General features: G+C 45.0%; 2 protein-coding genes across 3 annotated transcripts in view; both read left to right on the top strand.

The window, feature by feature from the left end:
* The window catches only part of LOC138801502 (programmed cell death 1 ligand 1-like), a 144809-nt gene that overhangs the window by 101556 nt on the left and 15412 nt on the right, over positions 1-27841 (top strand). Inside the window, exon 1 of one of the 2 annotated variants that reach the window (XM_069984406.1) lies at positions 26543-26733. The exons of the other annotated variant lie outside the window; for it this stretch is intronic. Coding sequence (XP_069840507.1) covers positions 26673-26733 — 61 coding nt within the window. The 5' untranslated portion in view covers positions 26543-26672. Of the gene's footprint in view, positions 1-26542; positions 26734-27841 lie in introns of those variants that run through there. 2 annotated transcript variants of the gene reach the window in all.
* LOC138801504 (uncharacterized) lies at positions 353-12707 on the top strand. Its single transcript, XM_069984413.1, has 7 exons — positions 353-576; positions 4083-4412; positions 5756-6062; positions 7347-7466; positions 7855-7986; positions 8619-8957; positions 10386-12707. The coding sequence occupies exons 3-7, from the start codon at positions 5912-5914 to the stop codon at positions 10457-10459; spliced, it is 816 nt and encodes a 271-aa protein (XP_069840514.1). The 5' UTR covers positions 353-576; positions 4083-4412; positions 5756-5911; the 3' UTR covers positions 10460-12707.

Below are 27841 nucleotides of genomic sequence, written 5' to 3'. Positions count from 1 at the left end.
ACCTGAGTGAACGACTTACTGGGGTGCATACAAAACACCAGTGGTGGGACACCACACTTGTGGGCAGGGTCCTCTCCCCCTATGTAACTCCTTGTGGGCAGGGTCCTCTCTCCCTATGTAACCCCTTGTGGCCAGGGTCCTCTCTCCCTATGTAAGCCCTTATATACATTCTGTATGTTCACCCTTTATTACATTGCTCTGGAATCTTTAAGAATAAATAATAGTAATAATATTTGACAGCATGCTATAGTCCAACAATGATGTCAGGAGTGGGCGCTCTGGTGTGCGGCGTTCCCCGTGGCTGACGTGATCTCTCTGCAGACACAGGATACTTTAACCCCAGGGAGGGAGGCAGCGACAGCTGGGATTGTACACCTCTGCTGGGAGCATGAAGACGTTCAGGATTATAAGTACTCTGCACATTTGAGACATAATAGAAAATGTAATAATCACTCAGTGATCGGAGATGCGTTTCAAGAGGCTACTGACCCCGAAAAAAGTGACCTCCGAAATTTCTCCAGAATATAATGGACGTTATAAAGGAATCGCTGGTCCTCCTGCTCCTCTGTCACTCAGGTAAGTGCCTTCTCTTTGCTCCTCTAGATCAGGTTTCCTTCCTGTTTGCTGTATCTTCATGTTGCTGTTTTTCTTTCTTCGTCCCCCAAAACCCTGAGAAGGAAGGGTCTGGTTTGGGTCAGATGTGTTAACCATTTCTGTACTGGTTGGGATTTCACTGTGATTCTATAATGTGCGGAGACCTTGACACCAGACGAGACACAGTCCTCAGAAATGTAACCACGATACTTGAACTATAAGTGCAGTGTCTCAGAGCGGGGTCTACTCTTTCTAGAAGCAGGTATAGGTCGGTACCATGTGTTATATGCTCTGAGACTGAAGTATGTGTAATGCTGCTCCCACCACCAGATGTCACTACATGTTTGTGGTGTATGCCCCCGGTGATGATGTTATATCGAAGGATCGGCCAGTCACTTGCCAGATAGTAATGTGTGACGCCACTTCTGTGGTGGTTGGCTGAGATACAGCCGGACCTTGTAATAAAAATTTGTGACGCCAGTGCCTTCAAGGCACACAGGTGTAATGGCACGCCTGCTTTTATTTTTGAACGCCGGTTGTACTCTTTTCCCCTGTGGTCAGTGTCCTGCCGAGTTGCTACTGGGTTCCTTGGGTTAGAGTGATCACGGATGGCCAGAGTGGTGTAGTGACCCTCCCGGACTATCGGAACCGCCACCCACAGAAAGGGGAAGTGTCCGAAGGTTGCGGTGTGTGCTGTGTCGGTGGATTGCGATAAATCACAGAGTCTCTTGAATGTAGATAAGCCGGTTTGCTAATTGCAAATGTGCAGCAGGTAATACAGAGTCGAGAGTATGAGATTTCTCTGGATAAAGCACTCTGGAAAACACACTTGACAATAGTTCCAAATAAATACTTGACAATACAGCAGCCTGATCTGTAGTAAAGTCGTGTTGACTGAGTAGTGCTGAGTAGTGCGAAGAAAACAGAGTAGCAGAGAGGAGGATGCCGTGAGAACACCTGTGCCCGTGTATTGACTTTGAGTTAGTCTTCTTCACACCAGCTTATGCCCATTAGACTTGGTTGAACCTTCCTAGAGGGTGACACAGGCCCCAGACCTTGTTACCTGGGTTGAGCGGAATGCTGAGGGTTCCCTGCTGACACCCGCGAGCTCATAGGCTCACTGCAACTTTGCTCTATCTAGATCAGTTCCTAGCTCTTTGACTTTCGTGAATACTGTCCTGCACTGTAACTTCTCCTTGTCCACAGCGTGGGTTGAGGTTGTCTCGGGCTTGTCCTCTCCTAAAAGGGTTTTAACAGTGCATAGTGCTATGTAGTGTTACTTATAGGAAAGTTGTTAGAGGTGTACTGTCTTGTGTCCTTCCCATTCGGGGTTCTGACTAAGACTACGACTGAGGTAGGGGGACCTGGCAGAGGGCTTGGGCCTAGAAAGAACCACTGTAGAGAGCTATCTAGGTTGTGTCCTTCCTCCACAATGTCCAACAGGAAAGACCTTTGTTCCTCCTCCACCCATGTGACTTACTTCTACCCAGCATGTAAGGTGCGCTGTGAGTGGGCGAAGAGTGCAACAGAAGAAATAAGGAGACAGGTAATAGGACAGAAGAAAACAAGAATCCTACAGGTCTACAGATTCAGGTGACACATAAAGAAACAATAACCCTTTACATCCTTTAGCTGTGCGGCTTCCAAATACACATACATAATACAGTGACATCTAGTGGCAAAACTTAGTACTGCTTTCTTCACCACAATAGTACAATAAGTACAGACTTTTGCGAGGGGTGTATATATACGTAACACCAATGGTAGGACACCACATGTTATTGTACTATTTGCACGGTGAAGGTACACCAGGTTAACTGGTATCCTCTATTGATTGTATGAGTTATGCCACATTACACTTGCACTACACTTTGTCCAATCCCTGAGCTAGTTAACTTAGGAGCTATTGACTTGTCTTCTGCCCAATCAGACATCCCACCCCCCGCTCCCCGAAATCTTAGGTTATATATAGTGGGCTTGGGGCTGGATCAGTGAGTAGTTGTTCTAGTTGTCAGCTAGTTGGAGTTGGAGAGACTTTTCTGGGACTGGCCAGGTGGCCAGGGCCCATATGTGGGACTATCATTCTTAATCTGGATCCGGATACACTAGCCATGTCTGGCTAGAGGACCGCAAGCAAGGGCTTTGGAACGCTGGGACTAAATCCTTATCCACGTTGGGCTGATCTCTTCTTCTCTCAACCTGAGGATCATTCCAGGTACAAGTCAGTAGTTAAGCAAAGTTCATAAGCAGAGTCTCTACTGCTAGCAAGCTAGGTCCTAAGAGGTCTACCCACAAGGTGGGGCCTACATCACTGGATCTGTGAAACTCTGTGCCTATAGACAGCAATAGGCGGGGAAGTTCAAACCCATGGGTGTGGGTATCTCTTCTCTGAAGACCCCCTGCTGAGTGCCAAAGTATGCCTTGATAGGATCCCATTCACACACACCACAGTTACCTGAACCGCTCAGTACAGCCACACTACCTCTAAGCTAAATTCAACTTATACTACAAATTTAACAACACAACGTATAGAGCCACTTCAGTTCAACTCTACAACACTACAAAAGGTGATTTCAAGCTATTCACACCAAGTTCTAAGCTATACAGAGTCTATTATATACAGAGACTGTACCAGTACTCCTACACAAATCTATCTCCAGCTACAACGCTGTGCAAAGTGTCAAAGTGATCACTCGTATCTACTACTGTTTTAACTGTGTCTGCTAACTCTGAGAACCGAGAATAAGATCCGTGACTCTATTCATTCCTACAGAGCCATTGGAGAAAGCTGAGTATAGTGCTCTTCCAGTTTATTTGGCTCTAGCGGGCACCTCCATAGGAATGATTAGAGCCATGGGTCACATGCCGTACTCGGGGCTCTAGACATAACACAGAAGCCAGGGGACAATACGGAAATCGCCAGGGGGTTCGGAAGTTGGACCCTGTGATCTCTTATTAAATTTTTCTTGCACTACCCCTTTAACTGTTTAACCCTTTAAGGACGCAGTGAATTTCCGCCTTAAGGACCATGCCAATTTTAATTTTTGGGGTCAAAACAGAATGATGAGTTATCCACAGGACAGGTCATCAATGGCTAAGCACCTGGCACTCCGCTGATTCGGTGCTAGAACTAGCTGTCTCTATTCGCTGTGTAGGGGCCGGACTTGGTTACTGCAGTTACAGAGGCTGATATCCTAGCAGTGGTCTCCATCTTTCTTCCAGACTTTCATATGTTTGCTCCATCTTTCTATGGACGATGTTCACCCTGCTGTTTATAAAAGAAGCCATGATGAATACATTGTATGGCAGATCCAAAAGGTGACCAATAAACCATAGTTACCTATAATGGGGTATGTTAGGGTTCTGACAAAGTCTGCTGGGCGATTTTTGCTTGGAGAGTGGTGTAAGTCACGATGCAGATCAACTATGACAGATGACACAGTGTAATGACAGACAGTAATAACATGATGACACGTTATTCTCCACAGTGTCCTCCGTGAAGCTGACGGGACCATCTGTACATACAGCCAGGCTGGGGTCTGACGCTCGGGTTCCTTGCCTGGTCACAGTGGACAATCCTCCTGTAGATCCGGAACATATAACAATATTGTGGTTCCACCAAGATAAGGAAATCCTGAGCTATGATAAATCTGTGAGGACGACGTCTCCGAGATATTCCCTGAGCACAGAAGCATTAGGAGCCAGGACTGGTGACCTGACTATTTCTAATATACAGATACCTGATGGGGGAATGTACAAGTGTTCAGTGACCTACAGATCCGAGACCAAGGAGAAGGAGATCCGGCTGGATGTTGAAGGTGAATTTCTTTTCTAAACACTTATCTAATAAGTTTGAACTCAGGGGCTCAGTGGTGGACATTTATGAAGACTGGTGTAAAATTAGGCCCCTCCTCCTTGGCCCACCGGATTCACTTTCTTCCTCCCCCCAAACCGTGCGAGCAGTGGGCACAGCAGGCATACGTCAGGGAGCAGGCGGCGAATTTGCGCCTTCTCCCTGGCATAACCCCCGGCCGAAGCCTTTATAGATGTCCCCCAATGATCCCAGCCAACTAACTAAAAGGAATGTGTTAGATCCTTACCTGACCTCGCTCCATTGACATCTGCGGCATCCAGAGCGTTGCCCCGGACTCTCTGCGGCCCACCCCGGCAGCCACCTGGCTGCCAGGTGACATCACGGATACCTGATGACGTCCCCGGCAACACGAGGCACCACATGTCCGCATGACCCAGTGGGAGTCTTGAATTTTGTAGCTATACTCCAGTACGCTGAATGAACAGCAGGTCTCAAGCCAGGCAAAGTGTTATAATGTTTGCATGTGTGCCTGATGAGGATCAGTGGGCCAGTCCAATCACATTGTGAACCGGACCCCAGACTGACCTCCACTTCATACGGCCCCTAGTTCCCTTTACCCTGGCTGGCTATTAGACGAGTTCTTGCATGCAAATGTTTCCTATATCCTTGTCTGCATTATTATCTGGCTTTCCTCTTGTTTCCTTGACCACTCTTCTGGTTCCCGATTTTTGACCGCTTGGTTTGATCCCGGCCTGTACGACTATCTCTTGGTGTTTGTCTGTCTTGTCTCAGTTCTGTGTTGTCACCTTAGCTTTAGGTAAAGGGCTAGTTTGAACTGGGTGGGGCCAGGCTAGGGTTCAATATCTGTGTCCTCTCCATGTTCCTTCTCCACCTGACAGAATATCTACTAATATATTGAAATTGTAACATTAAAACTTTCTTTTTGGGTTTCAGAAGAAATCTTTCAAGTTGTGAGAAACACAAAGTATGATAGAGAGTTGATGCCAGGAGAACTGTCCGCAAAAAGTCAGAGGTGTTCCCAAACTCCCAAAGTGCTGAAGCTGTAATGTCTCCTTGCTCCCCCTCCCATACCTGACCATGTATAGAGCTCAGCTTCCAGATGACTAACAATCAATCAGGCATAGTTATGGGAGGGGGAGCAAGGAGGCGTTACAGCCCTTAGCATTTCAAGGGCTTGGGAATGCTCTTTGACTATTTGCTCTGAAGAATGAAACTATTTTTCTACATTATGGAGGCACAGCAAGATATATTATGGGAAATAATTGTCTCCTTGTTCTAACAGCTTGTCCTCCACATATGGTAATATCTTATCCTCATGTCTATCAGCTCCTCCACAGGTGACCGTCACAGGTAACACAGTTGTCACGAATGAGGAGAGTGTCCTATGCTGCTCCATCACTGGGTTCTATCCTGAGGACATTGTTATTAAATGGTTGAGAGATGAAAAAGAAGTGAAGAATAACACTTATAATAATAAATAATATGCAGAAAAACCCAGACAGAACCTACAATGTGACCAGCAACCTGACCCTAACACCCACCGAGGAGGACAGAGAACGGGTCTACTCTTGTAGAGTCCATCATTTTTCTCTTGCTGCCCCGCTACAGGTGGACGTCCTACTAATATATCAGGGTAAGTTACTATTCATATCCAAATACTGAATGTTTTATATCACAATTCACCTGTATGTTGTTTTGTGCCGCAATCTATTTCAGGTAACAGATCAAAATTATATTATCTTTAGAATCCCACCATATTGGCGCTTATTTCCTCCATGAAGAGAAGGCATCTCATAGGGGTCAATGTTTGGCCGATGTATGGTCACTGTGAGGATAGAAGCTGCACCGACATGTACAGATTGATTACGTTGTTAAATGTTACTCTATGTTTTACATGCAAACAACACATGGAAGGTAGGTAGTGCCCCTTGTAGATGGCCACCAAAAGGTTGTGTTCCCCTGTAGATGGCCTCCAGTAGGCAGTGTAGCTCTGTAGATGTCTCCAACAGTAGACAGTGCCCCCTGTAGATAGGTACCCAATAGGCAGTGTCCCCCAGTATAGGGGGCCCTGTAGGCAGTGGCCACCAGTAGGCAGGCAATGTCCCCCTGTAGATGACCCTTTATAGGCAATGGCCCGCTGTACACAGTGTCCTCAGTAGGCAACATTTCCTCTGTACATAGACTCCCAGGGGGCAGTGCCCCCCAGTATATCGGTACCAAAAGCCAATGCCCTCCTGTAGATGGCCCCAGTAGGCAGTGTCCCCCAGTATATAGGCACCATTAGCCAGTGTCTCCCTGTAGATGGCCCCAGTAGCCAGTGTCCCCCAGTATATAGGCCCCAGTAGCTAGGTCCCCCCATTAGATTGCACCAGTAGCCAGTGTCCCACCAAATACAGTATATGCACCAGTAGGCTGTGTCCTCCTGTAGATAGGCCTTCAGTTGGCAGTGTCCCTTGGCAAGTAGATCTCAGTTGGCAGTGTCCCCCTTTACAAAGGCCCCTAGTAGGCAGTGTCCCCCAGTATATAAGCTCCCAGTAGGCAGTGTCCTCCCCTTAACCTGGGGTCCCTCTTAACCAAACAGCACCTCTGAAATGTGATTCAGTCTGTGACTCCCGCCTATGAGGAGCCTTAAGGTATACATCACATGACCCATTTATGTAATGACCCCATACACATTAGGGGCGAGTCATCTGAACCAGTTTTAGTCGGAGCAGTTGTCTAATCTGTATGGGAGATTCCTGACTTGACATCTATTGAAGGTTTATAAACTCACATTTTATATTTCAGCCATCGACGCGCACTGAATTTACCTTGATGTGTATCCGGGGAATATTTAAGCAATTTATATTGACATTTGTTTTGATTATGAAGAACTCATTGTTTATCCTTCATTTTGATCATTTATTTTTTCCCATAGAAAAAGAACAACCCATGAGCACCATCACCATCATCTTCATCCCCGTATGTATAATTGTGGTTCTGATGGTAATTACAATCATCGCCGTCATTGTGAGGAGAAGAAAACACAATATAAAAGGTACCATGTGGCACAATAATAATAAAAAACACACAAAGTGGAAACATGGAGCCCCGGCCCAACAAAATATCGATCCACGTTGAATATACATTAAAGCAGGAAAGGGCTCTTTACACCATTACAGCGAAAGGAGACAACAGTAGATAGAGGAGAAAGTAGATGAAGCTCACGGCTCAGCCTCCCCCTTTCTGTTCAATGACCTCTTTAAAGGTCACAGAGTAGGCTCAGTAATGTTTGCCATTCATGGCAATGGGACAGGTCCTGTCTATTGTCTGCGGCCTTGAGATTTATTGTAAAGCATTTCACTAAATGCTGTTAAAATAGATGAGGCAAGAAGGCAATAATTATTGTTTGGGATTGATTTGACTAATTTAACCAATTATGTTAGACAATGGAGGACGAGAGGCCATCGAGTCACCACCAGATAATCCTGACACAACCTACAGCGAGGTCACAATCCCTGAGGATCATGGATCTACAAAGAAACCACAAACCACAGATTGGTCCATAATAGATACAGGTGAGAAGAGATTTACTTAAGGAATAACCTGGCTGCATACATCTACTTGTTATTTATGTGTTTGCTTTGCACTAAGTCTGACACGCCGCTCTCTGCTGCCACCTCTGTCCATGTCAGGAACTGTCCAGAGCAGCAGCAAATCCCAATAGAAAACCTCTCCTGCTCTGGACAGTTCCTGACATGGACAGAGGTGGCAGCAGAGAGCACTGTGTCAGACTGGAGAGAATACACCCCTTCCTGCAGGACACACAGCGGCTGATAAGTTTTGGAAGACTGGAGATTTTTAAATAGAAGTAAATAACAAATCTATATAACTTTCTGAAACCAGTTGATTTGAAAGTAAAACATTGGTAGATAGAGAGTGACCCGGAGACGGCGGATGTGCCGCCTAGGAGCTATTGTAGTGCCGCACACACAGGTGGAAATACCAGGTTCAGGGAAGTAATAGAACATTATTAAAACAATGTATTGGTAAAAAAAACACTTGTCATATGGGGTATTGGGGGCAGAATGACGGGGACAAGATAACAACATGTGAGTACAGTGATGGGGGCTGAGGTTTTTCTGTATGTATTGTATGGAGTTATGTAAATGTCAGATATTCTGTTAGTTTTCTCCTCTTATCTGTTCAGGAACCCTGGAGATAGGAGAAATAACACCCTCAGAGCTGATAGCGGGTGAGGATGGCTGGCTGGAGTGTATACTACATAACTATATACCTGCTGTACACACTGTAAACTGGTTTCAAAAGAGAATGGATATAGATAAACCAATAGCGATAAAGAATGATGGGCGGAGACGTGTAACCACAGAGCGGGATCAGGGATCAGGTGATCAGCGCACCTACATGTCCCGTCTAGCTCTCACCCCGGTAACAGGAGAAGACCGTGGAACAAAATATATCTGTATAGTGGAGCTTCCAAACTCTAAGGAGAAGAAAGAGAAGAGGACAGGATGGCTAAGGGTGACCGGTGAGTAGACATGACTATTATATGGAGAGTAGAGTGTCAGACCTCGCGGGAGGGTCCTCTCCCCCCTTGTACCAGTCCGCCATTTACCTTATTCATGTAATCTGTTTGATTTTGTACTGTTCGTGTTTGTTACCCCAATCACTTGTATAGCGCTCCGGCATCAAGGGGTCTTTATAAATACTAACAATGAATACTGTAAATAGGCCGAAGCTTTGGCTGTCCGGCAGGGGCAGGTTAACTTCACCATAGGCCCCGGGCTGTTTACCAAGACTGGGCCCCCCACCCCACTGTAACTATGGTTATGGATATATCTGGACATAATGCCCTGAGAATCATCACAGTGGATTAGCAACTCTGCAGCTTGGATTTGTCATACATAGATACAGGGACTTATGTGCAATTTTTGGGTGTATCCTTACAGGGACATATATACACAGTCTGTATTTGGATTTGTGAGCAATTAAGTCTATGCTGCTATATATACTGTGTCCAATATACATTTGCTGCTATTTGGGGTTGTTGCAATAAATAGGGATTGAGGTATATTCACCTAGTGCAATAATATAGAATACCACACGAGCAATGCTATAGTCACATGTATTGGCATTATTTATGAATTGTTTTGTACAAGTATGTTTAATATTGTTCCTGACTCCTCCTGTTTTTAAACTGTCTGTGTGATATATGTTTTTTAGGGTTTAATGGGTTGTTGTTTTTCTCAATAAAATTAAATTGGATATATAATCAGTATTTTGTGGATTTAATTTTTTATGGGGTTATTGTAGGTTCAGTAACTATGGTAACACTAGCCTGGCGTTCATAGTACAGGATAGAAAATGTCATGATGTCCTGATTTGTGCAAAATTGCGGCAAAAAAAACAGCATTTTTTTTTGCAAATCATGACAGAACTGTAGACAGGAGACAATACACCACTGAAATCATAAGTCTTTTTGGGTGGTCATGGGCCCCCTGGAGCTCTGGGCCCCGGGCTACCGCCCCAAAACGGAACTATTATAGTCCGCTACTGCTGTCCGGGTATGATGAGGACTGTAGATTTGCATCACCCGGAGAGGAGAAGGTTGGACACTCGTGTTATATAGCATCTGTCTCCTGTAGTCAGTAGAAATGAATGACAGGTGTGGCTGTATCTAGTAGTCAATGGGGATAGGCTATTGATATTTTTTTTTTCCCTGGAAACCCCCTTTAAAGGGGTTGTCTGGCGTAAGCCAACATTTAATATATTGCTGCTGGTATATAGAAAACATCAAAGAGCTTCTCCTCACCTCTCCTATATACAAGCTGCAAAGTTACCTAAAGCCGGACAACCCCTTCAAGGTCTTAGCTATGACGTCACTCTTGTCATTGATTAGAATATAATATCAGTAGTGATTCCTTATTGTTCTTACACTCATCCGGTTGCATTACAGAAGGAACACGACATAACCAATCTACTGGGACGTCTGTTTCGAAAAGTAAAGTGATGATGAATGAAGAAACATGACACCAACTTTACAATCCGACTGAAAGTAAGAAGATCTGGATCACCAGGAATCCTCCAAGTCTCCTTACCCAGAGATCAAACTGTAGCTCCACCAGGACCCATACAGTAAAGTTGTTTCCAGTCTTACACATCCCACACAGTTATAAGCCCCCAGCCTGGAGCTCTATAAGATCAATAGCGGCCACTCTAAGAGATCAACGGTGAGCACTCTATAAGATCAATGGCAAGCACTCTATAAGATCAATGGCGGGCCCACTAAGAGATCAATGGTGGGTACTCTAAGAGATCAATGGCGAGCCCTCTAAGAGATCAATGGTGGGTACTCTAAGAGATCAATGCCGGCACTCTAAGGGTATGTTCACACTGATTAAATCAGGCAGAATTCCACCGCGGAATCCTACCTGCCTCAGTTTGACAGTGGTTCTCTCTGAGAGTCACTTTCTCGAGTGGAGAGCGGCGGCAGCAGAGGAGCATGCACTCTCATGTAGACACGCTATGGCACACTAAGACACACCGTCGCGGAATCCCGCCTGATGTACTCAGTGTGACATACTCTTAGAGATCAATGGCGGGTACTCTAAGAGATCAATGGCGGGCACGCTAAGAGATCAATGGTGGGAGATATCAATGGTGGGCACTCTAAGAGATCAATGGTGGTCACTCAAAGAAATCAATGGCGGGCACTCTTAAAAGATCAATGGCGGGCTCTCTAAGAGATCAATGACGGGAGAGATCAATACTGGGCACTCTAAGAGATCAATGGCAGCACTCTAAAACAGTGCTTCTCAAACTTTTTCTACTGGAGCCTCACCCAACAGACAAAATGATTGCTGGGCCTCACCAGACTGACCAAGAGGATGCAGGGGCCTCACCATCTGTGACAGAAGTCCATGCAAATATAAAAACTATTGCACAGTCTACCCTCCATTTGTCTCCTAATCTCTGTATAACATAAAATAAGTACAAAATGAGTCAATAATGTTCCTAAAGCAGAGATTGTTGTAGTCAGGGAAATGACTGTGCAGCTTATGGTCACTTTTGTGAGAACTGCCTCACCAGCAGCTAGGGGTGCCACACAGTTTGAGAAGCAATGATCTAAAAGATCAATGGCGGGCACTCTGGGGAATCAGTGATGGGCAAGATAGGCTTTGTTTTTCCAAACTGACACTCTACCAGGTGATGGATTTAGATGCTCCAGACATCCGGCCAGTAGCAGTATATGGTCGTTTTTACACCTATCAAATATCAAACCGCTATTTGGTCTAAATGCTTACTGCACCCCTAGATGAGCTAGGGTTTACTTCTGGTGGATTTTCAATGAACTGGTACCATAGGGGGTGCTACACATACACAGGGTGCAAAAAAAGAAAAAAAAAAAACAAAAACAACTGTTCCAGCTAAATGTGCATTAAATATTTAAAGAGGTGCTCCTCCCCTTCTGAGCCCTGCCATATGCTGAAAAAGCAGTATACGGTCCTATATGCGGCATTGCTGTATATTTCGGGGTGCTTATATCCCTCTTTCCAGTGGAGCTGAGAAAACTTAAGCTGAAACGGCGTACAGTTTTATTGGAGAATTGGCCTAACTCTAATAAATATCTGTGAGAGTCAAAACTTTTTTACTGGGACCACTCACATCCACATCAACTCAGTGAAGGAGGGGGGGTTCTGAGCGGACTTGAAACGGATCCCGCCTCCTTCACTGAGTGGCTGAGCGGCCCTGAGACGTCAAGTCTCGGACCCACGTCAGACACCCGGAAGCTGCCGGGAACCGGGCACCAGAGCGCAGCGATGCGGGAGCCGCTGGAACCAGGGAGGTGAGTGGACGTCTTTTTCCTCGGCCACCTCCTCCCCGGCCCCAGTAAAAAAGTGCCCCAACACTGGAGTACCCCTTTAAGTTCCTTCAGGGGTATAGTCTCCAAAATAGGGTCTTTTCAGGGGGATTTGTTATGTTTTGGCACCTCTACTCATTTGCAAACCCAGTATGGAGAAGCACCCTAATAAATAGAAGGCCCCCAAAACAACAGAGTGGTCCCTTACATCAAGGCCTGATTGAGAGGCAAGGGGCGGACTAAAAAACTACATTTGCTAAAAAAAATAAAAAGTAAATCTTTAAATTTTCTTCAATTCCTGTGAACCACCTAAAGAGTTAGCAGAGGCCAAAAATCCTTTTGTGAATTGTTTGAAGGGTGCAGTTTCTATACTGGGATGAAATATGTGAACTTCTATCAAATCCACCTTCGAAATAATCTGGTCATTAAAAAACTGTTTTTGGAAATTATCATGAACATTTGATCATATGAAACTAAATTTCTGAGCCCTCTTTCTTTTGAAAAAGGAAAAGAGGATGCTGTGATTATATTTTGTATATATAGTGAAACCATTACAATATGGCGCTGACCTTCTAAACATGTAGAGATGTTTACATTCCTGAAAGCTTACGTAAGTAAACACTAGTGCTATGCAATATAAATCAAAAAATATATCTACTACGGATAATTGAGGAAAACACCATTAAAACTATAACTTTTAATAATACAATTAAAATAGAAACACCCCACAAACAATTAATACCATATGCTGGCAAACACAAAGTACAGGTGTAATTCCACAAGGTCACGCACCAACCACGTGGCACTCCTAGACCCTTATCCACACCAAGATAATGAATGCGGTAGAAAAAGTAAAAAGGTACGATCTCACCCATTCAGTTGTCCAAATCCTTCATGGTGTGTCACTCCATGGTCCAGTATACAGCAGGAGTATACACTCACAATTAGCAGGCCTTCTTTTCTCTCCCTATACGCCCCTAAATACGTGTGTGTGTATATGCGATCCTACCCCTGCTCGCACAGGGTCTGTCGGGGCACTCGCCCTAATAAGGGCGACCCCTGCCCCGATCTATCCTTTGAAATCCAATCCCTATAGAAACCCTATATCTGCCTCCCGACGTGGCCCGTTTCTATTGGATATACCAATTATCATCAGGGGAATGGCAAACAAAAGAGGGAATGAGTTAATCTGGGTATTAAAGTGCATAAATAACAAAGTACCTAATTGTAGTTACAGTGGTGACTACAAAAAAAGTGTCCTGTGCAGATAAACATATCCCCTTGCTAAAGTGCCAAATGCTGTAAACTATACCAGTGGGTACATAATAAGCCAATGCACTGTATTAGCTCCGGGGCCTGCCGAGGTGCAGTCTGGTGCAGTGGCTACCTGTAGACTGAACTAGTGATCCCTGGTATCGTCTAGTATGGGGTCCCTTAAGTAGTTACCTTTTTCCGGACGCCATGATCCACGCTCCCTGGACGCCGGCTCGGCTTCCGGTGACGAATGACCTCACAATAAATGGCCGGCCGCGCGCATACACCAGTTGGCGTCGGTTGTTGCCATGGGGACGCGTGACGTGTCTATCCACGCCCCCAGCAACAAATAAACAAACCTTATGCCGTTACCGGCTTTGTATATAGATTCCTCCGGAAAGCATTTACCGAATTAGATCAACCTAAGCACTAACTGTACACTAACACAAATTGAGCGGGTATGAGAAGCATCATTTTGTAAAGCAACATTTTGAAAACTGAAACCCAAAATAAAATAAAATAAAATGAAAGAAACGGATTAGAGAGGAGGGGGAGGGGGGGGAGAGGGGAGGGGGAGGAGAGTGACGTAAGTTACATTGGCACAAGTTCCATCGTTTAAAAGAAAAACAGAAATGCCAAGAACTAGGCCTGACTAGAGATGTTCTGGAAGGCGCGAATATATTGGTGGATCTTTTGGTTGAGGGTGAAAGAGCAAGTGGGCTGGGGCCATTCACTACACTCAAAAACAAGAGTGTGAGAATGCCTCCATCAAGTGAGATTTCTTGTGTAGACGTTTTTGTAGATCGGGTTATGAAAGACTTAGAGCATGTGAAAACTGGATACTCCCATAACTTGACTAAGATGGAGATGGATGCGGTTAAATCCCTAGAATCAGATAGGTCAGTGGTAATTAAACCCTCTGATAAGGGGGGGAATATCATTTTAATGGACAGTGATCAGTATCGTACTATGTGCATGAATTTATTGTCCTGTACTGACTGTTATGAAATTTTGCGAACTAACCCCACCCAGATGTATTCACAAGAATTAAAAAATCTGGTGGAGAGAGCAAATACCAACGGTCTTATTAGTGACGAAGAGGCAGAGTTTCTGATACCCAAGTTTCCAAAAATGGCCACCTTTTATGCTTTACCGAAAGTCCACAAGGGGACGACACCACTGAAAGGTAGGCCTATAGTGTCTGGAGTTGGGTCTCTGTCACAGAATGTTGGTGTTTACATTGATAGGGTTCTTCAACCTTTTGTGACGGGGTTACAGTCGTATACAAGAGATACCACTGACCTCTTGACTAAATTGGATGGTATTGTTCTGGAGGAAGGTACTCTATTAGCCAGCATTGATGTGGAGGCTCTATATTCATCAATTCCACATCGGGCTGGTTTGGTAGCAACGAAATACTTCCTTCAGACCAGAGGCTGTCAATATGGTGCACATAGTCGTTTTGTGCTGGACCTTCTGGAGTTTACCCTCACAAGGAACTATTTTACCTTTGACGGACGGATCTTCCACCAGCTCAGAGGGACCGCAATGGGGAGTTCGTGTGCCCCGGCTTACGCGAATCTCCTTCTGGGCTGGTGGGAGGAGTCCTTGGTGTTTACGGAGGACAACTCTGTTTTTGTTGATAAGGTGGGCATTTGGGCCCGCTTCATTGATGACATTTTTGTCACGTGGAGCGGGTCCAAAAAGGATTTTTCTGACTTTGTGGCAAGACTGAATGTGAATGAGGTAGGTCTTAAATTCACCTATGAGGTTCATGAGACTAGATTACCATTCCTAGATATACTCATCATAAAAAATTAAACAGAGGGTTTAGAAACAACGGTGTTTAGGAAACCTACCTCAACTAATGCGTTGCTATCTTGGCAGAGCCATCACCCCCGTGCTTTGAAAGCGGGTATCCCAAAGGGACAATATTTCAGGATGAAAAGAAATTGTTCCACACAGGCTGAATTCAAAAAGCAGGCGGATGATCTGCGTAGCCGCTTTGCCATTAGGGGTTACCCTGATGACATTCTTCGGAAGGCATACCAGGAAGCAAAAACAATAGAACGCACACAGTTACTAACACCACGCCAGAAACCAGTTAATGAAAACACCACCAGACTTATAGCCACCTTTGATGGAGCCACAAAAGAGGTGAAGAAAATCTTAGAGAAACACTGGGACATACTTCTCCTAGATCCAGATCTTCAGGATACTGTGGCTGAGAGACCACAGGTTACCTTTAGGAGAGGTAGAAGTCTCAGAGATAGACTAATCAAAAGTCATTTTGAGGGTCCTAAGGGACCGGGCACCTGGTTGGATAGACAGGTGCCTGGCTGCTTCAGATGTAGCGGTTGTATAGCGTGTACCCACATTGACAAGTGTAAATATTTTGAGAGTAATGTCAACGGTAGACGCTATGAGATTAGGGATTTTATAAACTGCCGCTCTAAGGGGGTAGTGTACAAGGTATCATGTTCTTGTGGATTGGAATATGTGGGGAAGACGCGTAGGGAATTGAGGAGGAGGGTGGGGGAACACCTTAGAGATATTAGAGTGAGAGCTGACAAACCTTTGGCAAGACATGTTAACAGTGTGCACGGGGGAGATGCCAGTGATGTGAGATTTGTGGGCATAGAGCTGGTCAGGCCAAATCCCAGAGGGGGAGACTGGGACAGATTGATCTTGCAAAAAGAAGCCCAGTGGATTTTCCGCTTACAAACTGTGGCACCAAAAGGCTTAAACGAACAACTAAATTTTGCGTGTTTCCTATAGACTGTCCTACTCATCTACTTTCTCCCCCGTGTCCCTCCTTTGCCTTCTTCTCCTCCCCCCTCCGCCACTAATCACTCTCCTCCCCCTCCCCTCTCCCCCCCTCCCCCTCCTCTCTAATCCGTTCCTTTCATTTTATTTTATTTTATTTTGGGTTTCAGTTTTCAAAATGTTGCTTTACAAAATGATGCTTCTCATACCCGCTCAATTTGTGTTAGTGTACAGTTAGTGCTTAGGTTGATCTAATTCGGTAAATGCTTTCCGGAGGAATCTATATACAAAGCCGGTAACGGCATAAGGTTTGTTTATTTGTTGCTGGGGGCGTGGATAGACACGTCACGTGTCCCCATGGCAACAACCGACGCCAACTGGTGTATGCGCACGGCCGGCCATTTATTGTGACGTCATTCGTCACCGGAAGCCGAGCCGGCGTCCAGGGAGCGTGGATCATGGCGTCCGGAAAAAGGTAACTACTTAAGGGACCCCATACTAGACGATACCAGGGATCACTAGTTCAGTCTACAGGTAGCCACTGCACCAGACTGCACCTCGGCAGGCCCCGGAGCTAATACAGTGCATTGGCTTATTATGTACCCACTGGTATAGTTTACAGCATTTGGCACTTTAGCAAGGGGATATGTTTATCTGCACAGGACACTTTTTTTGTAGTCACCACTGTAACTACAATTAGGTACTTTGTTATTTATGCACTTTAATACCCAGATTAACTCATTCCCTCTTTTGTTTGCCATTCCCCTGATGATAATTGGTATATCCAATAGAAACGGGCCACGTCGGGAGGCAGATATAGGGTTTCTATAGGGATTGGATTTCAAAGGATAGATCGGGGCAGGGGTCGCCCTTATTAGGGCGAGTGCCCCGACAGACCCTGTGCGAGCAGGGGTAGGATCGCATATACACACACACGTATTTAGGGGTGTATAGGGAGAGAAAAGAAGGCCTGCTAATTGTGAGTGTATACTCCTGCTGTATACTGGACCATGGAGTGACACACCATGAAGGATTTGGACAACTGAATGGGTGAGATCGTACCTTTTTACTTTTTCTACCGCATTCATTATCTTGGTGTGGATAAGGGTCCAGGAGTGCCACGTGGTTGGTGCGTGACCTTGTGGAATTACACCTGTACTTTGTGTTTGCCAGCATATGGTATTAATTGTTTGTGGGGTGTTTCTATTTTAATTGTATTATTAAAAGTTATAGTTTTAATGGTGTTTTCCCCAATTATCCGTAGTAGATATATTTTTTGATTTATATACGATTGCCGTAAGGGGAATTTATTCCAGCGCTATAGCTGGATTTGGCATTTTTCCACTAGTGCTATGCAAGTAACCTTTTTTGTATCTTAGCCAATCAACTACTGACACTAACTTGATGTTATAGACATTCCAGATGTTGAAGAAGCAACTTCATCTATGTATGCCGATTTTCCCTTCTCAGATGATTAGGAAGAATCCAAAAGCTTGAAGCCAATGAACAAAGAAGAAGTGAGGCCACCCCCATACATTCCATATTAGACAGGAATAGACTAGAATTTGCCTGTTGACCTTTCCTACTGTTGTCCTCCATCTTCTTTCCCTTTCTGCCAGGAATACTGGTACAGTGGATTGGTCCCTAGCCATCTCACAGCTGGTGGCAAAACATCATACAGTACATGACTTACATATACAATGAACCCTTACATAAATCCCTAGACCTTCAGCTGTGCCTGGTAATAATAAAACTGTGACATCTAGTGGTGGGAGTGCAATACTACACCTTCATCCCAGAATCCATACATGGTAGTATCGACCTACATAAGAGAACAGAACAGCAATGGCTCATCTGTTCTGGGACATTGCAATCAGATCACTGCTTTAATTTTTTAAAAGGCCTCTGAACAATAAAGGCCTGATCTCATAGTTGCTATGGTAACTGCATCTCCCCACAAGGTCTAAAACATCTCTGCCCGGTTGAAGTTTTTCTCAGTCCGCCGTGACTGTGTATATAACATATTAGCATTAGAATAGATTACACTAGGGGGCGCTGTCTGTGTCACAAGAGCTGCAATGTCTGTCTAGCAGAGTGAATAGGAATAACTGTTACAATCCGCTGGCTCTGATGCACTTATGGCAGCCGCACTCTATAGATGAAGGGGGACATTTATGAAGACCGGCAAAATGTTCGAATGTGTTTTAAAATACAATTTTCTACAGAAATTATTTTTTAAAAATTGAATTGTTTCTTACTGTGTGAATAAGTAAAATATTTATAAATAGTGCCCCCCCCTTTCCAGAAACAAACCAGCAGAAGCAGACTTAAATAGGAGGAGAGGGTCCATAAATATCACTCCTCACCCTAAAAACACCGGCCACATTATAAAGAATGTGATAGTGAGAAGAGGTGGAGGGAGGAAGGTGTCAGACTAAAGAGAGAGAAGAAAGACGATAGACAGGAGAAGGCATCTGTCAAAGATCCAAGATGGAAAGTGAACGAACAAGAAGCCAAGTTCGCCCAGGATGATGGGGGAAGGAGTGTAATGCTGCACATACAGGAACGCAGAGGGGGAGGCCGGGAGGGGAGCGCACAGCACATACTCCCTCCAAGTACACAATCCTGGTTAGTAACGTCCGAGCATTCAGGCTAATGATCCATCATGTGTAATGAGCCACTAGGGGGCGACACAATACAGGTAGGAATTACACCATACACAAAACCTATAATTAGGACCTCTGACAAAAATTGTGACCTTACAAGGGTCTTATTCACCCTTCCTAAAAACCCACAAAGAAAACCCTAATTAATCAAAATCAAAGAAAGATGTAACCACAATGTACAGTAGTGCCTTGGATTAGGAGCATAATTCGTTTTGGGACTGTGCTTGTAATCCAAATTCACTCTTACACCAAAGCAAAACTTCCCATAAGAAATCATAGAAATGTAGACAATTGGTTCCACACCCCAAAAATAATGATTTATTATTCTGAATAACATGTAAAACAGATGAAACAAACATTCAGAAACAGCAGAATCTGTGATATTATAAGTTACTGTACAGTAATGGAGAGGATGGGAAACACAAGGGCGGACAGAGACTGCAGGGAGCAGGAAGGAATGAGCAGGACAGATGTGGGCACATACTGTACATGCAGCGCTCTCTGTCTGGGGAAAGAGGGGTTACAGCTATGGAGAGATTACCTCCACAGTCCTGTCCCCTGATGTAAGCCCCAGCCTGAAGTGGATCTGCTATGATTTGGAAGGTGAGGGAGACTTCCTGGGTCAGAGTACAGTGCTGTAGACCCCGCTATGCAGACCATGTCCCTCCCCCACTCCCCCTCCCACCCAGTACAGGGAGCTCTTACACCAAAGCAATGCTCTTACACCAAGTCACAATTTTGAAAAACTGTGAGCTCTTAAACCAAGGTACCACTGTATATGACAAAAACTTAAAAACAAGGTGCAGGGGACCATAGTATAGTACAAAGAAGATCACATATGATTACTGACACAGGGGGAAACAATACATACTCAAATAAATAAATAGGATTTAAATATCGTTAAAGTGCAATGTGCATCAAAATTTGTAAACCAGAGGTACTGAGTGCAATGTAGCAAAAATCAGGGGCTGAAAGGCCCTTCACAAAAAAGTTTTTTGTTATTCCCAACTTAGACCAAACATATGCACCAGAATCCTATTCCCCCATGTAACACATCCCCTGCACCTCACCCTCCAACGCGTTTCGTAGACCTTTATCAAGAACTACTAAAGGTCTTCGAAACGCGTTGGAGGGTGAGGTGCAGGGGATGTGTTACATGGGGGAATAGGATTCTGGTGCATATGTTTGGTCTAAGTTGGGAATAACAAAAAAACTTTTTTGTGAAGGGCCTTTCAGCCCCTGATTTTTGCTACATTGCACTCAGTACCTCTGGTTTACAAATTTTGATGCACATTGCACTTTAACGATATTTAAATCCTATTTATTTATTTGAGTATGTACTGCCTCCCCCCGTGTCAGTAATCATATGTGATCTTCTTTGTATTACGGTATGGTCCCCTGCGCCTTGTTTTAAGTGTCCTTAGTGTATATGTTGTTTTTATGGGATGATTTGGGGATTTATCAACTAATAAAGCAATATCAGTTTTCGTCATAAAATTGTGGTTACATCTTTCTTTTATTTTGATTAATTAGGGTTTTCTTTGTGGGTTGTTAGGAAGTACACTATAGTCTGTGAAGAGTTGTAGGGGGCAACGCAGTGTAAAGATATTCTACCCACAATGCAATATAATTTATATGTCATATCTGTCATTTACAAAAAAAAAAAGTTTAAAATGTCACAGGGACATGTAAGATCATCCGGGGTCTGCAGGAGAATGATGGGGGAGAAGCCCCCGGTAGCGTCACTTCCCCCTATCAATCCCCTTTGTCCCCATAGACTATTATGGAGCTACAGGAGGGATCAATGAGAGTCGTGGGGTGAAATGTGTTATCAGACGCTTCTCCTGGCTTCTTTTCCATATGAAATCTTTTGGTGTGTATCCATGACATATTAAAAGTTTTTTTTTTTAAAGTGACAGTGCCCATTTAAAGGTCAGACTATACCTGTAACCCAGATTATCTTCTTTCTCTCTCTCTGTATATGTATATATATATGTATTACTTGCTAACAAACCTTTGCAAATTCATTAGCCACAGAACTTGGTATATGCATTCCAGAGAGTATATACTGTATACAGGAAATCCCGCAGAATAAACAATCCTTAGCAAGTCCTATAGTTAGCGCAGATTATTTCCATCAGCCATCTGACTGCCGGGTGACCCCATTCACACACAAAGAGCTGTACTGTATGGGAAATGCACAGGAAATCCGAGACAGCGGAATGTGGTCCGACTCTTCAGGATAAGAATAAGGCTGGGTTCACACGTCCATAATTTTAAGGATCTGTCATTTGTCCTTAATCTGTGCTGCAAAAACACTGACATGTTGGAGTACGAGCAGTAATGGCGGCACGGTATCACCATTGGAAGTCAATGGGAATGTCCATAATATCCACAAATTACGGATCTGCCCCCCCCTCCATATTTTTCCTTAAAGTTTACTATTTGCAGATCTGCAAAGTCACATATGATGACGGACGCATTGTGGACGTAATTTCCCAGATTGCCGACTGAATATGCAGTCCAGAAAAACCTGCAGACTTGTGAATTACAGTACCACATCTTATATTGGTGGACCATCCATTAGAGAGTGTTGTAATGGGGGGCACAGAGATGTGTAACCCTCTACACCCCCATACACAGATTACTGCTGGGCTCCAGTTATAGAGACATTCAATTCAGCGTCCCCGTCCACTATACAGCTCCCCGGCCGCCCTGCGCTGTCATATCCCATGTGCCCCGGCCGCCCTGTGCTGTCATATCCCATGTGCCCCGGCCGCCCTGCGCTGTCATATCCCATGTGCCCCGGCCGCCCTGCGCTGTCATATCCCATGTGCCCCGGCCGCCCTGCGCTGTCATATCCCATGTGCCCCGGTCACCCTGCGCTGTCATATCCCAAGTGCCCCGGTCACCCTGCGTTGTGATATCCCACAGGCATCAGCTGAAAATAAGCAGCATAAACTACAGGAGATACATGGGGATTCTATTGCAGGTTCATCATGGACCTCCCCCATATACACAGAAAGTGGTACAGCCCATCACACATCCACCACATAAGGAGCGGCTGCGGTTCTGACCCACGTGGATTCACCCAAAGGGGGGAAACCGACTCTTTACCTCCAATCCTCATCATGGCGGTAGCAGCTGCACCAATAGTATTTTTTTTTACTCACTTAAGTGCCCCCCCCCCCCCCATCAGCAGTGCCGCCCTAGGCACAGGCCCTCAGGTACCTTTTTCCACCTATTATTTCCCCAATTTGGCCTATAATCCCAGCAACATTGTGTGTCTATTGGGGAAAATGGAGATGTGATTCTGAGAGCAAATGTGGTAACACAGGTAACAGTAATCCCAGATCAGGAGCGTGTGTGACCACCTTAGTGGATGCCCAGAGGACGGTCGTATCCGAGGGCAACAGGTTATCAGAACAAAGCAGGCACATGGGGGGTGGTAAGTCTATATCTCTCATACAGGACATATACAGAAATGTAAATGAGGCTTTCACAGTCACAATATGGTTGGACGTGGAATGGCCTTTCAGACCTCTCTGTCCTCCTTCACACTCCTCTGTCTATTTTAAGTGTTTTTAAATAGTGTACAGGGATTCTGTTTTGTTTCTATGCCAATGTATATTTTTTGCTTTTTGGAACTTGTAATAAATATTTTCATAGTTTTTTGTTGGAGTGCTTCTTTATATAACATACCTCTGTTCTTTTCTGTTGAGCTACAACTGTTTTTATGAAGGGACTTCAGAGCTGTAATCTTCTGTACTAGGGGAGAGATTATTAATCTGTCCAGTAGGTGGCAGCATCACACAATGTCAGTGCTGCCTCCTACTACCAGTGAGGAGACAGAGAGAGCTGCGGCTCAGCATTGTGGATGGCCAAGGAAGCTAAACAAGAAGGAGGAGGGCGGGAAGCAGAAGCTGAGAGGAATGACAGAGATGGGGTTAAAATTAGAGATGAGCGAACCGGGTTCGGGTTCGAGTCGATCTGAACCCGAACGTTCGGCATTTGATTAGCTGGGGCTGCTGAACTTGGATAAAGCTCTAAGGTTGTCTGGAAAACATGGATACAGCCAGGGCCGTATTTACCACTAGGCACCCGTGGTCCGGTGCCTAGGGCAGCACCTTGCAGGGGGGCAGCACCAGGGAGCAGGGGGACAGGAAAAACTATTTTTTTGTTATTTTTTTAGTTTCCCTCCTCCCGTTCAGACTTGCCAGTAAATCTGGTGTCTTTTCCAGGGTGGTGGGGGGTATGGTGGTATTGGTCAGGTCTGGTATCGCCAATAGGTGCGTGAAGATGGGGCGTCTTCAGGTTTAGTGCGTAGGGCAGCAGCAGCTGGTAATACAGCCCTGGATACAGCCAATGACTATATCCATGTTTTCCACATAGCCTTAGGGCTTTATCCAAGTTCAGCAGCCACCGCTAATCAAATGCCGAACGTTCGGGTTCCGATGGACTCGCGCATGCTCCAGGTTCGCTCATCTCTAGTTAAAATGCATTTTACCGCACATAAAGCCCGCGGAGCCCAAACCCTGCGACACCACTGGAGAGCCGGCTGCCATGTGCGAGCAGTCATTCTGGGAAGCCCAATCAGTACAAATGTATTGATTGTTTCCCTTTAAGCTACAGTATAAAGTCAGATGTCCGGCTGGGGAGTAGATGACAGTGCTGCACATTCCTCCTGTGAAGTCTTGTGTTGTCGCAGGTCTCAGGAGGGAGACCCGATGCGATCAGTAACTTTTCTCATGTCTGATGACATATCAAAAGTTCCTCGAAATAACAGAATCAGTGACGTTGAAACCGCTACACTGACAAAGGATGTGGATTACATAAGGGACATAGGTTTATGAACACCACCCTGCCAGGTGACATCACAGAGGAACCACAACACCCAGCCATCCTGCACCACACCATCAGTTACCACATGTAGAGATGAGATCTGCCTCCTTATAAAGCTGCATATGTCTTTGTTATTTGTGCACACTGTATATTTTAGCCTAAAGCAAAAAAACTAAATAAATAAATTGTAGCGCACTAGTCAGATGATAAAGTGATGCCATTTATTGGACGTGTGGCCTTGTGCGGTATATAGTAACAGAGGAAGGTACGTCAAAGTGCACAATCATCTGTAGTTTCTTAGGACTTGGGATTTCTTGGGATTTTTTTCAGGATGTATCAGCCATGCCGGGTCCTTTGACAACATCACAGCAGTGCGGGGGAAGGATCCACTCCCGATATTGTCAGTGAAAGCATGTGCCACACGGATTCAGTATGTTTTTCATCCCTCAAATGTACTTTGCCTTGACCTGATGGACACATATCAAGCATGCTGGATTTTTGTTGCTCGGCCCTCTTGTTCTGGGCGATATAAGCCGGCACCAGAGATTTTGCCGCCGATTACTCCTTCACTCCCCTTAGGGAATGGAGGAACGTTCAGCACAGCCCAGGAGCCGAGGATGGGAAAGATAGGCGTTGTTCAGCCAAATGTATGGGTACCCTAGCGTCTAAGAGGATTTCAAGGGTCTCTTAGCTGCCTGCGTCTTTGTAGACCTATGGAGCCAACCTGCAGTCTGTTCAGGGATATGCTCCCGCAGGATGTTTACACAGACAGCACACAGCACAACTCCTTCAGTGCCATCTACCATCTGTCATTACAAGGTACTGTTATTGGAATGCTGTACGATACGCGCCTCCACTAGGTGGATGAAGTTGAAGTGAAGGCACCCGGTATATTGGAACTCCTTAGACCCTAGTATCATGGTTTACTACCATCCTGGACATCCCATTCACCTCCAGTCAGGACATTGTTGGTATCACACCCACCATCCGAACAAACCCCAGCCTTACCACTACTAAACAAAATTAAGAGACAGGCATCAAATTTTGGAATAAAATTGGCCGTATATTTTTGTTATGAATTATGCCCTATGCCGGGGTAGCTATGCGGTGTTGTGGCTGTTGCATGGGTGTAGGGTGCTTTTTTCCCTGCACTTACTACTGCATCAGGACTTCACTTCCTGTATAACATGGTGATGTCACTTCCTGGATATAATGGTGATGCCCCTTCCTGGATAACATGGTGATGTCACTTCCTGGATAACATGGACATGTCACTTCCTGGATAACATGGTGATGTCACTTCCTGGATAACATGGTGATGTCACTTCCTGGATAACATGGTGATGTCACTTCCTGGATAAAATAGTGATGTCACAACCAGATTTTCAGAGCTGTGTTGGCTGTGGCTGCTGGAGAGGATGATGGCAGAGGGATGCTCAGTGTCCCTCCAGTGCCCTGTGTCCCTCAGTGTCCCCCTATGATCCTCTCCAGCAGCCACAGCCCGCACAGCTCTGGGAGTTGGGTCGTGACATCACCATGTTATCCAGGAATTGACATCACCATGTTATCCAGGAAGTGACATCACCATGTTATCTAGGAAGTAACATCACCATGTTATACAGGAAATGACATCACCATGTTATCCAGGAAGTAACATCACCATGTTATCCAGGAAGTGACATCACCATGTTATCCAGGAAGTGACATCACCATGTTATCCAGGAAGTGAAGCCTTGATGCAGTAGTAAGTACAGGGAAAAAAGCACTTGATAAGCATTTCCCGTAATAAGTGTATATTAGTGATTTGTATAACTTTTGGGGGGCAATACAATACTTTAATAAAAATTTTCTCCTTTAACCGGGATAACTTGGTTTACTGGTAAAAACTTCAGTGCAATACAAGTTAAGTACACTTTGGTAACTGCAGTGCAGGTAAGAGGTAGTAGTAAGAGTTGTAACAGGAGGATAGAGTAGAGGAGGGCCCTGTCTTGAGGGCCCTGTCCAATGTAGTAGTGTACTCTACTGGGATAGCGTAGTGGAGAATAGAAGTAGAAGAAGATACTTGTATCTATGTGTAGATTCACTAATCTGACTGCCTTTTTGCCCTATAGTGCCAGGATACCCATCCTAATAGGGTAGTACTGGGTGCTGGGTTGAACAGACTCTCCAAGACTTCCTTCGTTACAGTAGGATACGTCACCTTTTTCAACGCTATTTGTCCTACTGGGGTCAGTGTCTAACTCCAGGTTACTGCCCTGTGTCTTGTAGAAGGTATTCCTGGCATGGACAAGGTTTTCCACCGAGGACGTCTTTCTCTCCTAAGCCGCGCCCCCTCTGTGTGCAACCGCAGCCCCGCAACACCCCCTCTCCGCCCCACTGGCGAAGGTGACGCAGATGGGGCAGATGCAGAAAAAATATTCGCAAAAATACAGTTTGTGAACATTTTTATTCCGATTTGCCCCATCTGCGCCTAAAAAGGCATTTACGCCTTTTCATACATGTCCCCCATAGTTTATTAAACTTCAACCACTACTTAATGATAGAGAACAATCCATATTGTATAATAATAGGGGCAACACCATGAGAGGCCAAATCTTATTTCCCCTTGTCCCCTATCCAGGGGATCAAATGTTTACATTGTGTTTTGTGTATGTGTCTCACTCCCCCATTTTTCTGTTTGTTACGAAATAGAAAGTGAAAGCATTTTATGCTGTACATAGAGAACTGGTGACATTGAAAGAAACAAGATTATTAGATTTTCTTAGAGAAGAGACAAAGAAATCCAAGGAACAGTAACCCATTTATGGGACAGTGAGTCTGGTGAGACCCCGGGGAGGTGATCCGCAAAACAAAGATGTTGTCTAACATGAATGCCATAAAGGGAATCTCCTTCTTTCTGCTCCTCTACCACTCAGGTCAGTGCCATTCCTTCCCTCTACTAACATGAGAACAACGCTGCACAGTCTTGTCGGTAGTAGCACATATATGATGTATGTGCAGTGTCTCACTGTGGGTGTTGCTATTCTCTACACTCCTCACAAAAGTCTGTACTTGTTTGTGGTCTTGTTATAGCTGTAGTATTACCAAGATGACCACTAGATCTCACTGTATAGTATAACTAAGATTCCAGAAGTTGCACAGCTGAAGTATCTCAAGGGTTATTTGTGTGTGTATGTACCAGATTCTGTTAGCCAGTAGCATCACTCCTTTCTTCTATCCTATCCTCTCTTTTTTTTCCCCCTTCTTTATTGCACTCTTTCCACCCAACCACAGTGCATCTTACTCGCTGGTTAGGAAGTTAGTCCCTTGGGTGAAGGAGGAGTTTTAGCCGAGCTTTGGTGGAGAAAGGACACGGCTCAGATAGCTCTCCACCGTGGTTCTACCTGGGCCCTGGCCCTCTGCCAGGTCCCCTCTACAAGCAAGTTCTTAGTCAGCGCTCCGCAGGGGTAGGATGCAGAACAGTCAGCTCTCTTACAAACTTTCTCGAAGCACCACACAAGCTGTGTCTGTTAAGCCCTTCAAGAGAGGACTAGCCTACAGATCACCTCAACCCACGCCGAGGACTAGGGGTCACTACAGTGCAGGACAGTATCCACAAGAGAGCCAAAGAGCTAGGAACTGATCCGGGTGGAACAAAGTTACGTAAACCCTAACCATTCCGCTTATCCCAGGTAACAGGTTCTGGGGCCTGTGTGTCACCCGTTAGTACGGTTTTGCCAAAGCTAGTGGGCATAAAGTGATGTGAAGACTATAGGGAAAGGTCAAAACACAGACACAGGTTGTTTCTTCTTCTACAAGTATTCTTCTATACACTCCAACCTCCCGGCAGAGCACATTACTAATTGGGTTGAGACTCTCACGGCAGCCTCCTCTCTACTACTACCTCAGTACAACTTTATCAACTCTACTACATTCTACTCCGCACTTCTCATACAGATCTGGTGGTTCTATGTTCGTGTATTTATTGGAACTGTATCAAGTGTATTTCAAGATTTGCTGTTTTACCTGCTGCACATTAACAAC

The sequence above is a fragment of the Dendropsophus ebraccatus genome, chromosome 9 (assembly GCF_027789765.1).
Source record: "Dendropsophus ebraccatus isolate aDenEbr1 chromosome 9, aDenEbr1.pat, whole genome shotgun sequence".
NCBI lineage: Eukaryota > Metazoa > Chordata > Amphibia > Anura > Hylidae > Dendropsophus > Dendropsophus ebraccatus.
The sequence above is the reverse complement of the archived record's forward strand: the minus strand, read 5'-3'. Positions and strand labels throughout refer to the sequence as shown.

Excerpts from the sequence above, each read along its gene's own strand:
- LOC138801504 (XM_069984413.1), top strand. The coding sequence starts at position 5,912 with ATGCAGAAAAACCCAGACAGAACCTACAATGTGACCAGCAACCTGACC. Across the intron at positions 6,063-7,346 it reads CGTCCTACTAATATATCAGG|AAAAAGAACAACCCATGAGC; the intron begins GTAAGTTACTAT and ends TTTTTCCCATAG. Across the intron at positions 7,467-7,854 it reads AAGAAAACACAATATAAAAG|ACAATGGAGGACGAGAGGCC; the intron begins GTACCATGTGGC and ends CAATTATGTTAG.